This window comes from Zonotrichia albicollis, chromosome 1 (assembly GCF_047830755.1).
Source record: "Zonotrichia albicollis isolate bZonAlb1 chromosome 1, bZonAlb1.hap1, whole genome shotgun sequence".
NCBI lineage: Eukaryota > Metazoa > Chordata > Aves > Passeriformes > Passerellidae > Zonotrichia > Zonotrichia albicollis.
This window is the reverse complement of record NC_133819.1, coordinates 41,733,602-41,747,920: the sequence shown is the minus strand read 5'-3', so window position 1 is coordinate 41,747,920 and position 14,319 is coordinate 41,733,602. Positions and strand designations below refer to the sequence as shown.

The window sequence follows — 14,319 nt, the reverse complement described above, 5'->3', positions numbered from 1 at the left end:
ATGTGGTTTTCTTTAAACTCTGTTCCATGGTAATTCCAGGCTCTGAGACTGTGTATTATGGGGACATTATGTTAGGTGGCTGAATTTGCTGCAAGTCTCTCATTATATTTCATGAGAACCAAGCTGTCAAATAAATATATTTGAGTCATTTGTGGATATTGTAAAAGCAAGTAGCAGAAAGACCAAGCAAAGGTCACATCTTCTCTAGTCAATCCGTGAAGTCTCCTCCAGGATGTGACAGGTAGCAGACAGAAATCTCCATAAAATACTGCCCTTGGTCAAATATCACTTCATTATTGATTTGTCTTCATATATTGCCATCTTGGAAGTGTGTTCTGTGTGTCTGTGCATATCCCTACTTAAAGGAGAGAATGTTGAAAGAATAATACATGGTAGTGTCAGTCACTGTTGGACTCATTAGTGCTCTAAGCAGCTGCCTTCCCAGTGGCTGCCTTCAGTGCTGCCTTCTTTTTGATTACTTTCCTTCAGATTTGGTATTTAGTTTATTGGAGAATTGTATTTTTTGGTATGTCAGACCAACTTCTAAACTGTTTATTTAATTCTGTATTTTTTATAAGTATTTAATGAAAGATGAATGGATGCTAGGCAGCAGGCGATTTTTGATGTGAAGTGTGCTTGCCAAACCTGTCAGATCTTTTGAAATGTTATTACAGAAAGTGTCAAGCAAAAAAGTGACATGTTTTTTCAGAAGGTCGAATATTTCTGTATTGCTTGCAAATTTTGGTTGGGCAATAAGATTCCTTCCATAGCTGGTGTAATTTTGGGAGGTGTTTGGAGCTGTGTGGTAATGCAGCTGTTTGCTCAGCAGTTTTGATAACTGCTAATGTGACTAGAGGGATTTACAAATATTAGTATGTAAAAGCTTCTTTCATAAGCTAGGTATAATTGATTGTCTCATTACATATACATATTTTTTGTTTATTTTGGGGAAGAAACTCAATTTTTTTTCCCGGATTTTTTTGTTTGTGTGTCCCCCTTACCCCCAGTATTTAAGTTTGGGGGTTTTTTTATATGTTTTTGCTTTTGGATTGTCTTAGTGATTTTTTACAAAAATGAAAGCAATTTTTTTTTTTGTCATTTACCTACTGACTCTCACAAAGTTTGCTAATAAGGTCTTCTAACAGTTGTTTCTCTGGATATTCTTAAGGTACTTTGCAACTAGAATATTCCTTGACTAACTACTTGCATTCTACTTCTTTGCATCCTCTTGAGGATGACTAGGTGAAAGCTAAACATCTGAATGTAAAGCCCAATTTAGCTAGATGTAGGGATGCCAGAAGAAAGTGAAGCATTTGATTTTCTCAGAGCTGCCTTGTTTACTGGTGGTATTTTTATTGCTAGTTGTGACAGAACAATATTGCACTCAGACTTGGAGCAGAGAAGCAGTTGTCCATACAGGCTGCAAAGTAGGTTTCTGTAATTTTACTTTCTCGAAGGAGCAAAGCCTTGCTCCTGGATAAAGTAGAAAGGTGGGACTGGGAGAAGATGGACCAGACAGCTTCCTTCCTTTTGGTGTCCTGGTGATTGCAGACAGCTCCTGTGGGCTTGGCTTCAGTGAGAACCAGTTTATCTACTGAGCTTTGTGCCACACAGAGCACTGCCTTCCCCTCTGATGGGGAATGAAGTTGGTGTGTGTACAACTAATTTTCTCGTGTATGTTTCCTTGATCTTGTGTTAGAATCTCACAGAATTGTGTCTTTTTAAAGGTTACCATCCTTTCATTACATGCAGATCATTAGAAGTGACATGTAAGTACTTGGTTCTTGTTTAGGTTTGGGTCTTCATTGTTTTTCTTATGAAGGAAAGCATATTTTCCTGCCTGGAAGCTCTGTTTTCAATCTGTGACCTGAATCAAGCTGGGTAATAACATTTCCAGAATTCAAATTACAGCAGCCTCTTTATTCTCCCAGTTATGTCTCTTTTCTCTTGACCTGCAATATGAGAATTTCAATCTGCTTAATTGTTAAGTAGTAGTGAGTTTGGAACAAAGAAAAGGAGGGTGGCAAGGATTACTGGTAGTAATCACACTCCAGCCCAGTGTGATGAGCTGTGAGCTGTAGGTGCTGTTAATGGTATCAAACTCAACTGTGTACCTTTTGTTTGTTTGTCCCAAAATTGCAATTGCAACCCCTCAGCATGGCCATGTTGTACTGAAGCATGGATTAGTATGATGAATGTACTTCTCCACAATTCTCTATGAATTCAGAGCCTGATGGGTACAAATGGATGTGTTATTTTTAGCCTATTCTTCTCCCTCTTTCCTAAAAAGCAACCCCTAAGCAATTTTTAATGTTTATCCTTACTGTGGTCTCTTTTTCTGTAAAATCTGGGCAACGTATCCATTTGTCACTACAGAGAATGTAAAGTAGAGAAAGAGAGAAAGTTCAGACAGTTGAAAATAATTGGCATTGCAAGCAGAGGTTGATGACCTGATGAGCTGGTCAGTAGCAATTGTTTCTTCACTGAGAAAGAGGTGACATTCTGGTTCATAAAGAGGGCTTGCTGGGACTTGACAAGACAGGAAAGGAGATTTCTCTTAATATTTTATTTGTGTGAGAATTCCACAGATTTTAAAATCATGAAAGGCCTGATCAGCAAAAATGAGCCATTCATCTGTTAGCTGTGGATACTTCCTCTATTTCCAAACTGCATTTTAGGTGCAGAACACCTAAAAGTATGAAGCAAATTGTAGTTTATTGTAACTGAATTCCAGTAATGCTGAAAAATTACTGTTCTAAAAATTCAGTTTTCATACAGAGATGCTTGAAGTCAGTAAAGGTGTTAATGAATACTGTGATTCTTACACTTTCCTATGTTAAAAAATGATAAATTGAGGAATCTCAGTGCAGACAGGGTGGTAGAACTATTGAAATGTAAGCATGTTCTCCTGATTATCAGTCTTTAAATGACAACTTTGGAGATAAATTTTAATAATTAAGTCCTTGGCTGTGGAATGTATGCTTTCTATGCTTTATCTTTACTGGCTTGAATAATTCCATTAGTTTTATGGATCAAGGTAAAAATGGAAAAAAAGAAGCTCTTGTATGAATATGGTGTACAGAATGTCCTAATAAGATACAGTTTCCTAAAAATGAAACATTTCTGTGTGACATCTTACTCAGTTACAGGAGCCATAAAGTTTGCTTTTGTTTGACACAGTAATTTATTTTATATCCTACAGTTCTTATATATTTTTAAGCTACTTCTAAAAAAGGAAGAAAATTACAGAATAGTTTGATTCCTTATTCTTGAAAATCTTCCTTTAGAGGGTTATGGAATCAGTGAAGAATATGTGTTGGCAGTGACTGGGGGGAGATTGGAATGGAGCAAAAGGAAAACATGTTTGGAAACTCAGAAATGTTAAGAACAGTGGTTGAAGAAGAAGGTAGTGAAATTCCTCTGTTGTGAGCTGCTTCTGTTCTTGAGTTAATTTGGTGCTGAAGTATTGAGTAGATCATAGTATTTGTCACATTGTCTGGAATGATGAGTTCAGTGGTCTGAGAAGGGAAAGTGCATGAATTGTTACTATTCCAGTGTGTGCCTGTCAGGGTCTTCTAAGTCTGAGTGAATACTGTCCTGTTTCAAATAAATGTATTTTATTTAAACAATTTGCATTTTTATGGCTAAAGGAAAATAAAAAGCAGATCATAAAGTATGTATTGTGAGATTGGTTTAGGAGAAAAGATGTCTGCAGAAGACCTAAAGTGGTGTTTTAGAAAGAAAAGTTCCTCTGTGCATCAGTGAGTTAAGTAACTGGGGAAAAAATCTCCAAAAAGGTGAAACCAAGCTAGCCTGCTGTAGAAGCAACCCAGCATCCCTCTCCATCCAGAAGTACTTGCTGTGTTAGGTCATGATATAATGAAAACAATTTTGTTCTGGAAATTATGGAGAATTGGAAGATTTTTGTCATCAGTCAGCAGCATTTGTCTGTGCTAGTGTGCAATATTTGGACATCCATACAATTTTAAACATAAAGCCTGGGATTGGACAGGGTCCAGCTATGAAGCATGGACTCCAGCACTGGCTCCCTTTATGAACCCAAGGACATGATTAATGCAAAGCTGCTTTCCAAAAGAGTTGAGGTTCCTCCAGAAGATTGTGTCAGAAATTGAAGATTTGACTGGGACTGTGGTTGTCCAGCTGTAAATGTCTATAAAAAACCTCTGTCACATTATGGATTCAAACTGGAAGTTGTACAAAATCTGGTCCAGAAAACTGACTTAAGTGGGAAAGAAGGGTGTAAGGAATATTCAAATTGCTAGGAATGCATTACACAGTGGAAAGATTTAGCAATCCTACACTGAAAATTTATTTGGATTACAAAGTAGTGAAAACATGGGTTCAGATAGTTGTTTTGTGAGATGTGTTCAGAATAAGGGAAGAAAAGGAGAAACTTGTTTTGAGGTGTTTTGTTCTGTTGGGAGCCTAATTTTGGGTGCGTTGCAGGTTTGCATCCAAGTGGCAGCTTCAAGGAGCAGTGCACCATGTTATGATGTGTAATTAAATGATGAAATACATAGAGATGTGATTTATTTTTTATTATTTACTAACTAAAGTATTCATTTCCACTGGAGAATAAGGAAATGATTAATTTACCTTGATGTGGGAAAATTAAAATTCTTTAATCCAGTGAGGTGAGCAAATTATGTGGGAAATATTTGTATCATGTGCTTCTGATAATTATGTGTGGCTTCTAAAATATTTTAAAAAAATTTTTATTGCCTCAAATCTGTTATACTGCTGAAATGTCAGTTTTTCTCATGGAAGACCTGTTAAGCTGCTGTTGTTTGTTGACAAGCTCTAGAGGTAGAGCATTTTCATGTCCTGCTATACTACCAGCATTTTATCGCTCTTTAAAGCATAGTCACTGCTTTTTCTTAAAGTCTTCTTGAATAGGGAACTAATAATAAATTATTGTAATACTCTATAATTATATGAACATGTTATATTCATTAGACTAATAAATGCTCTTATTAGTGGAAGCAAACCCAGTTGAAATACTTTTTTAATACAGTGTTTGACCCTTCCCTTCTAAGAATTCAGAAGGCAACATGTTCCACTTCCTAGCATATCACACTTGTTCTGCTTGACATTTTAATTTTTTTTAAATGGCTATAAATGAATGAGTGAATGGATGAAGGGCATGGTGAAACATAACTTTAATTAAGACAATTGTAGAATTTATAAGACTTAGGACTTATGCAGAGAGGGCATAAATTTTGAAATATGGGAAGTAAAAGAGAAAGAAACTGCCATATTGACAAACTCCTGAGTGACTTAAAGCAGCAATTCTGGTCATGTCAGACTTAAGTTCTGCAGAGTGTGGTGAATGTTTTCTATTGTAATTCATGTCAGTTGGTAATGGCTCTGCATTTGGTTGGAATGGCATAGAGGGAGTATCCTGATGGATCTCAGGAGCTTAAGGGAAGCTGGGCCAGAGGAAGCTTTTAGTTTCTGAATGGATTTGAATCTGAAGTGAGAAATCCATTGGCTCTTCATTTGTGAAGCCTGCATTTTCTTGCCTGAAAGAAATTTTGCCTGTCCATTTTGAACTGTGCTTAAGCAGTTAAAACTGCTTAAAATATGCTTAAGTGGTGATTTTCTACCTTTCCTCTTTTAAAGACTATTAATTTTAAAAAAAGGTATTCTGGTTTAGAATAACAGAAAAATCCAGGTGTCCTTTGGAAGTGTCTTTCAGTAACAGTTGTTTCACAATTTCTCTGTAACACTGATTTTTCCTGTTGAGAAGTATGACATAACTGGGCTCTGCCACCTTCTGCCTGACTGTTTTCTAAAGAGTACATTTGTTTTCATCATTGGTATCTAAGATTTAATTACAGAAATGTGACATCATGGGTAAATGTGAGCAAGGCCAGTAGAGCAGTGAGGATGAGGTGGCCAGATGGATCAGTTGCAGAGAGGTTAGTGCTGCTATTTCCCTGGTAGGCAGAACAAATGATTTTTAGAAGTTAAAAGAGATCTCTGTCCTTTTGATTCAGCTGCACAGTGCTTCTAAAATGGGACATGTACCCTGCTCTTCTACTTTATATGTGTAATGCTTTTCCATCCTCAGTTAATGAAGACTCTGGTCTTCATTTCTTGTGTGTTTTTGTGATGGTCTGAACTGGGTCATCATTTGGTCTGTGATGCGAGAAAATGTTTTTGAAAGCTGCTCCTGTTTTTCCTACCTCTTTGTATTCCTCTCTCCTCCACCTCCTTTGTATGAAACCTTGCACTGCTTGATTTGACATTTAATTCCTTATTCCTTCTCCTGGCTCTTTCTATCCTTTTAGCAGTTTTCAAAGTGTGTTATCTCCCTGCTTCTTTGTGAGGCTATAGTTGTCTGTGCAGTTTATTCTTGTCTTTTTCTGTGATACCACTGTGTGAAAGGTGAAGAGGGGAGTTGCACATCAAACCATAATCTTTGGAAAGGAAATGCTTGATTCTGTGTGATGTGAACAGTGTCATGGCCAAAATGCTTGTGAAAAGTTTCTGATTCTTTTGGGACAAGAAAGAAGGCAGGATACTTGAGGGTGATGTGAAGACTTCTGAAAACTGGTTACCTTTTTCTTTCTTAAAAATACTGCTTGATTTCTAAATTGCTTGCTTTTGCAGGCTTCTAAGACATCATCACAAAAAAACTTAAGGTACAAGGCCAGTGGTGATGTTCTGGTTTTCTGAGACTGTACATAAAACAGGTTGTGGTTGGCTAGAAATCCAGTTAGCACTACTGCTGTAGCAGTGATAACAAGGATGTGGAAGGATGCAGTGTCTGCATTTGGGAATTTGCAGAAGTTGCTGCTGTCTGATGTCATTATGCTGGTAAAGGTATTATTCTGTACTCGAATGGCTGGTTTCCTTCCCTGGGGTAGCTTTAAGCCAATGCAAAGTCCATTTTTGTGGAGCTTACAGTCATTCTGGGAGTGCTTTGCTGGTCTAGCATGCAGAAGTTTCTGAGCTGAAGTGCTCGTAGTGTTTATGTAACTTAATAGATTCTGTTCTAATAGACTCAGAGGAACTTTTTTCTCCAAATCCTTTGGTCTGAATAGGAGAAGAAGTGACTTTTTTCTTACCTCTCTTTTTCTTGCCTTTTTTTTTTCTCCTCTAGCTGTTGTTCCTCCTTTTGTTAATTGTAGAGCTGCACTTTAGTAACCACAATGGTGATTTCCAGGGTAGTAATCGATTAAAAAATGGCCAAATAACCAAGGCTGAAATAAATTATTTGTACCTGAACAATAAAAGGACAATGAAATTATAATGAGGATGGCATGGGCTCGGAATGAACATCACTGCATATAAAGTCCAGACTTGTTTGCTGAGCTCAGAGATGATGGGGAGAAGTATTAGCTCTAGGGTCAAGCTACTGTGTCATTTTCTCAGGGGCGTGGCATCACTTCAGTCTAGTGCTCTGCTTTTTCTCTTGAGTATGTAACAGATGTTCCCAGAATATCTGGGAAAATGAGAAGGAGCAGAATTAAAATTTACCATGAAATATGCAAGTCTGACTTTTAAAAAAAATGTTTTCCAAATCTACTGTTTTCCCCTGCAGTTAAGTGCATCGTTGTCTCCTACTAATCAATCTGGAGAGAAAAACTGCTTATTAAGGGGAAGAGTAGTATTGTAAAATCATTTAAAAATCAAACACAGCAGGAAGGTTATGAACTGGTACAATACAAGTCAGTAAGGTAACAGCAAATTCTGGTAGTTTCCTTTTAGGGCATCCTTATTTCTAACACTACTATTGAAAATTGAAAATTCAGCTTCCATTCCTCAACCTTTTTTGTGTTGAAGATAACCTGCAGAGGGAAAGTGTTGTGCTGCTACATGATTACAAAAGAGAGGCTTTCCATTTGTTTCTTGAGGAAAAGGATGCAGAAGGACTTGTGGGAGATGGAGTCAGGGTAAAAGTGAAGGGTGTGGTGGTGCACTAGCTTAAAATTCTTTGGGACAGGGTTGTTAATCTGTAACAATTGAAAGAGAATTTGATCTTTGCTCAGATGTGAAGGCAGTGGCAGGAGAGAGTTAGGCATAACTGCAGCAAAGGAAGGGGTCCCAAGCAAAATGTCTGAAACTCTGTAAGTCTTAGGCAGTAACTGCTTGCATCATGTCCAGGCTTATTTGGCATGAATAAAGAGAAGAGCAGACCACGACCAGTAACTGCAGGCTGTGAAGATAATCGTGGAAATGTTCTGTGATGGGCAAGGTTAGTTGGAGATGTTCTCCATATGGGGATATTGTGAAGACAGAATGTGGTAACTTGAGCAAACGTGGGATAGACAAAGCAACAGAAGTCTAAATAACCACAGTTTTTGGAATATTTTACACAAATTCATATGACCTGTGGTAATCTTATCTTAGAGAAACAGTAACAAATATTGTGTGTTAGTGGGGTTAGCCAGATTGTTAGGGGTGGTTTTTTAGAAGCAGCTAAGGGGAGTTACCTACATTTGTGTGATCTTTGGTCTGGTCTGTTGAGGATTGTAGTAGACTGACCTTCATGTGAGCCAGGAGGCTGCTGTCTGTTCCCTCTTGGTCAAGGGTTAGTGTTAAATAATTGTTCTGTGTGATAGCAAAAAAGATTTCCAGAGGGAAATGAAATTTAGGATCTGTGCTATTGTGAAGGAAGGGTTCATTTGTGGGAAAAAAGAAATGTTTTCAACTCTTGAGGCTGACACACCATCTTTGAAATGCCTTCGCTTTCATTCAGTGCACTTGGGGAACCCAGATAGTTTATTTTTTGTTTGTATGATCTTTCAGTCTTAGGTGTTGGTTTATTGTGAAATGGCTTGTGTTATGAATAAAGGAATAGATCATCTACCCCTGAAAAACCAAACCTAATAACAATACCTTATAAAATTGTAATTACAAAAATTACTTTAACCTCCTATGTATATTTATGATCTTGATTTAAGATCAATCTGTGCCCTTTGTTGGGTAAATGCATGAAAAGCTTCTGTGGAAATACTGTATGCTTGTAATTTCTTTGCACAGGTACTTTGTGCTGGACTTTGAGACGGGGATTCTGCAGTATTTCATGAATGAACAAACTAAAAACCAGAGCCCAAAGCCACGAGGAGCCTTGTCTTTAGCTGGAGCCATCATATCGCCCAGTGATGAAGTGCCACACATGATGGTGGTCTACTCTGCTAATGGAGAGATGTACAAGCTGAGAGGTACAGTGCTGCTCACAGTGCCTGCTGAATTGTTCTTCTCTTCCACTCCCACTTCCACATCTCTCATGTCTCATTTCCCTGTGCTGTCAGAAAGTAGTGGCTATCCAGCTCTGTTATTACACAGTATATTTTAAAACACGATGGAGGAGTAATCTGGAGTTAAGTACATGTGACTTTAAAATATATAGACTTTCAGGGCTGGAAGGTACCTCAAGGTGGCTTCTGTAATCTGTTACTCTGGCATTTTCATTGAATGCTGTATCTTATTTGCTTCCAAAGGATGAAAAAGGTGCTTTCATTGCTTCCACAGCATAACATTTGTTTTCTAGTACTGTTCTTCCCTGCCACCATCCTGCAGATAATGTGCAGTAATGAATCTGATGATGGGTCAGAGAAGGGAAAAATGCCAGTGAGGGGTTGCTGAGATATTATGTTCTTATCAGTCTTGGAGTAGTTGAATGCTCCTGTGACATAAAATGTTCTCCTCCCTTGTTCCCAAGTATAAGGCAAACAATACAGGGTATATATGAGTTACTTTGGAATATTTACAAAAAGGAAGAAAAAAAAATGGCAGTGTTCTGATTTTAAGGTATTTTCAGTATGGTTGATTGATCATGATGCTTTCAGGTCAAGCTAATTTATAAAAAAAACCTGTTATCTAAAAGAAAAGATAGACAATGCAGTGTAACAGAAGTATTCTTAGTTTTATTCTGACCACAGTTTACCAGTTGTCCAGCAGCACTGAGCATGCAGGAGTCCCCTGTGCTGCATTGTGTTGCTCTTTCATACACAGAACTGAATTCAGAAACAACCAGGGAGAATTTCTGATAAAATGCTTTGAAAGTTGCACAGCTAGAAATCATGAGCACTTGTGTTTCATTATGCTTTTCCAATCACTTGAAATTATCAAATGCTTACAATATGCTGCTTTTAATTTAATGATGTCTGTGAATTTGATTAAAATCAGTAAACAATTTTTATGCTGAGTCAATAACCATTAAGATACTCAATAGCAGAGGAAGTAAGAGAAAATATTTACTGAAATTATCAACTCTGTATTGCTGTTCTTAATGAGGTTTCCTGTAGTAGTAGTTTAGGGAAAAACAAAAGCCTTTCTCCTAAACAGACTTGGTATATTACACAGGAGCCATCTGAGAGGAGACAAACTCCTCAATAATTTTTAAGGCTGGTTTTTAAAGATGTGTGGGGAAAATTCCTATGTCTTTAAGTTGCATGTGAATGACATGGGTTTAGAGAGAGATATAGTTGAACTCTATTACAAGAGAAGCAGTTAAGTATCTGGGGAACTGGTAGCTTGTCTGGTTGCTGATTGACAGCCTGAGTGTAGAGCTTTTATGGATTTAAATGCTGTGGTGTGTCCTTCACAAAGACAGACAAATAAAACAAAAGTGGCTGAAAAATTTTGAGAAAAGTAGTCTTCTTGAGGTAGGTAGTTCTGCCTTTGCTAACATGTGGAAGAGATAACTATGAAGAAGACTCATAAGCTTATTTCTTCCAACTTGCCTCTTAAGTACAGGTTTAGATGTGTGGCACTGAAAAACTTAAGTGTTTTTATGTAGCATAAATTAGGATTTATACTGCATCCTAATCAATAATTAATCTTTCCCCCTCTGCCCTGCTCTGTCACCTCTTGGGCAAAAGAGTATTGATTTATGTGTGATTGCCTGCATTTTCTTGTTTCTGTTCTAGCTGCTGATGCAAAGGAGAAACAGTACTGGATAACTCAGCTTCGATCCTGTGCCAAACATCACAAGGAAAGTGATTCTAAGGTAAATAATTAAGAGTGAGAAGTAACTATTATGTTTTAAGTGGAGTAGGTGAAGAACAGTATAGCCTGGATAATTGACTGCTGTTATTAGTGGGTTGATGTTCAGAGGGTTTTGAGTAAAAGCAGCAAGTTGTCATTTGTCAGTAATGGAGCAGGATAAGTCAGTTTGGGTGATCCTAATAAATAAACGTTTTCCTGTTTATGACAAATTAGTAAAGTGCATAGTTGAGTGGCTGAATCAACCATTTATTAATAAATACATTTATTATTAAATATTTAAAAGTTAAGTAATAGTTTTACTTAATTTTATGCAATTTAGTGACTTTTGTTATAAGAAGCTTTAGATAGATGTTAGCAGCAGTCAGTGTTCATCTTCTTTACTAAATTGGAAGGAGCTCATAGTAAGAAGAGTTATGTTATTTACTTCTCTTTGGAACTAATTGTTCACATTTTTTGTCCTCAAACAGCTAAATATTTTGGGCAGGTAAAAAAACCAACTGTGTAGAATGTGAAAGATAGCAAAATGATGGATTGAGGCTGTCTCCAACTTCCAAGTAAAAATTGTATGAATTGTGGTACAAATAAAACCCTTTTTGAAGAAGAATTAAGTAGCTGGAATATTTCAGTACTTGAAAAAATCTTACACATTGGAATTCAATATAGTTTTTATATGGATGTGGCCCAGTACTACCCAGAAAGGTACAACTCTACTTGATCAGGGTACTCTTACAGTTGCTGTTGATTTGCAGCTCCTGTGCCAGATAATGATGCCAACTTTTTATACTCAATTGCCAGCAAGGAGTTATTCCTCAGTATGTTTTCTGGTCACTTCTTAAATGCATTTAGATGTTTAGCATCTATAATTTAACTGTGATGGGGTAGTAAAAGCTGCTGTTCAGTATATATGATATTGGAGACTTGTGCAATGGCATGCTGATTCTTATGCTTCTACACTCTATTAATTTTCATTATATTTCTTAATAATGGTTTTATTTTTATGTTTTTCCTGCTTGTGATAAATTATTCTATTTTAATAGCAAATTCTCATTTAGAATAGCAGTAATTTAGTTGAAGCTGATCTTTGTGGAACTGAAGTCGGGATCATATTTCTTCTTTAGGTAAAAACTGTTACACTTGGTAGTAATTTCTGTTCAGACTATTTTTCCATGTTGAGCTCCTTCAACAGGAGTAGAGTCTGCATATTTAGTCCTGAATTAATTCATGTATCAAGAGAAAAACCTTGGTGTTGCAACAGTGAAAGTAAACAGCAATTAGCAGTGGTCCAAAGAAAGCAAACAAAATTTCAGAAATTATCAGGAAAAAGAAGAATACCAAGAATACTTAACTTGCTCTAACTCTGTCAAATGCTTGTAATGAATACTTTTATCAGTCCCCTTCCATTTCTGAAATGAAAAATTGGAGTGGGGATAATGAAGTACTTTTCATTATATTTGTTATTCTTCTGTACAGGATGAACTCTGTGTGATGAAATTTGATGTCATTGTAGTCTTTTTTTTCTGGTGATGAGGATGGAAAGGGCAAATCAGTGTAGTAAGTGCTCTGCAGTGGCTGAATAGGAAGTATTTGCTTAGCTGTTAATAATAATGTTGGTATGGGGAGCCTCAAAGAAAAAGGAGTTGAAAACAGGCAAAACAAAGGCATCAAAAGGACATGAATAGAAAGTGGAGAATATGTTGGAACGCTTTGGATGCCAGAAGTGTTCAGGGATTTGAAAAGCATTTGAAAAGCAAATTTTATTAGAAAGTCTTGACTAAATGAGTGGGAGGCTGGTAATACACAGCCAGTTTCTGCCACAGAAGATCTAAGGCATGACTTTTGGAAACAGGAAGACTTTAGAATGGGGAGCATCTCACTGGTCACTTGTATTCTTGCATAGTGACCAACAATGCTGTGGTTTGCTCCTTGTTCCTATTCTCATCGTGCAAGAAAATAAAAGCATTTCCTTAACTGAGGGATGGTGGACATGTGTAGCAGAGGAACTAAATGGAAGAGTATTTCAGGTAGTAGGAAGAGGGTTCTTGCATTTTTCTTTAAGACTGGTAAGTTACAGAAACTTGGCATAGGAAGTTGGGAGTATAGATGTATTTTGGAATAGATATGTTTTAACTGGCTTGAATCTCTTGAGTGTAAAGCAGAAATGCTGAAGAGAAGTATACTTCTTAGTTCTGTGTTACAAATCAGGCTAGGTCACTTTTCACTTGAAATGTTTGCTATGAAGCACTTAAGGTTCTCTGCTTTTGTAAGCCACAGAGCAAATAGAGAGTATCTATCTTCTCTATTTTTAAACTTAACAGTCCAGAAAATAAAATGTCCAGAATTTATGTGCTTCAGATGACACCACTGATGACTCTGCTTCTTATTCAAGAAGTGGACTGTACTTGAAGCAATTTTGTGCTTACCTGTTCCTAGAAACTTTTCTTGTGACAAGATTTATCTCTTGTTTTTAATATGCCTTTTTCCTTTTCCCCCTCCTGTCTTCTCAGTATTAGAGTATTAACTGAGAAGAATATTTTAACTGGCTTTAGTATCACATATAGTGTGAACTTGAATTTCATCTACAAGTAAGATTTTAAATTTCTCTCTGCTTTTCTTTATAAAAGGAAGGGATCAAAAGCTTAAATGCTGCAATAATTAGACTTTGGAGATCAGATATCATTTGCAAGGTAACAATTCTTCACAGAAATTCCAGAAACTAGGGGAAAAAAAGACATTTATGTTCTTTAAATTTCTTTTTCTTAAAGTTTCTTTCTTCATATTTACTGCCTGGTAGGAGGTAAGAGAAGCAAGTACTGCTTCGTTTCATTGTATTGGTTTTTTTCTTTCTCTTGTAGATGATGGTACTTTATACTAAATAATTATTAGCACGGGAGTGGAAACATGCTCTTTAAAGTGTTTTAAATTTACGTAAAATAGCATTCTGCTATTTTTAGCCACCTTGCTGTTTCGGCTTAGGGTCTGGATTTACAAAGAAAGGTCTGTAATGACACAGAGATGGGCATATGCTTGACTTACTTTTGCATAATCGAGGACTTCACAAAAATATGTATTTTTGGGTTTTGTTAAAATAGCTCTACCATTGATAGGATTGTCATGATGTGATTTGTTACTCTGCTGTCAGCAAGGTTGGATCTCTATTCCTCCCTCTCTGCATACTTTATACTCTGTAGTAAGTGGAAACTGCCAGTTATCTGTCTCTCATCATGCTGTTATGAACAGGCAGATACTCATGTGTTCTGGGCTTCTGGAGTCTGAACAGAATCCAAGCTCTGTCTCTGCTGGGAACAGCATCCTATTTCCTATCTGGAAATAGGAGTC

At 36.9% G+C, this 14,319-nt stretch overlaps 1 protein-coding gene across 2 annotated transcripts in view; it reads left to right on the top strand.

Moving 5' to 3' along the window:
• OSBPL10 (oxysterol binding protein like 10) overlaps window positions 1-14,319 on the top strand; it is a 117,362-nt gene that overhangs the window by 22,407 nt on the left and 80,636 nt on the right. For both annotated transcript variants that reach the window (XM_074539093.1, XM_074539086.1), the window contains exons 2-3: window positions 9,013-9,194; window positions 10,905-10,984. In XM_074539093.1, coding sequence (XP_074395194.1) covers window positions 9,013-9,194; window positions 10,905-10,984 — 262 coding nt within the window. The remainder of the gene's footprint in view (window positions 1-9,012; window positions 9,195-10,904; window positions 10,985-14,319) is intronic.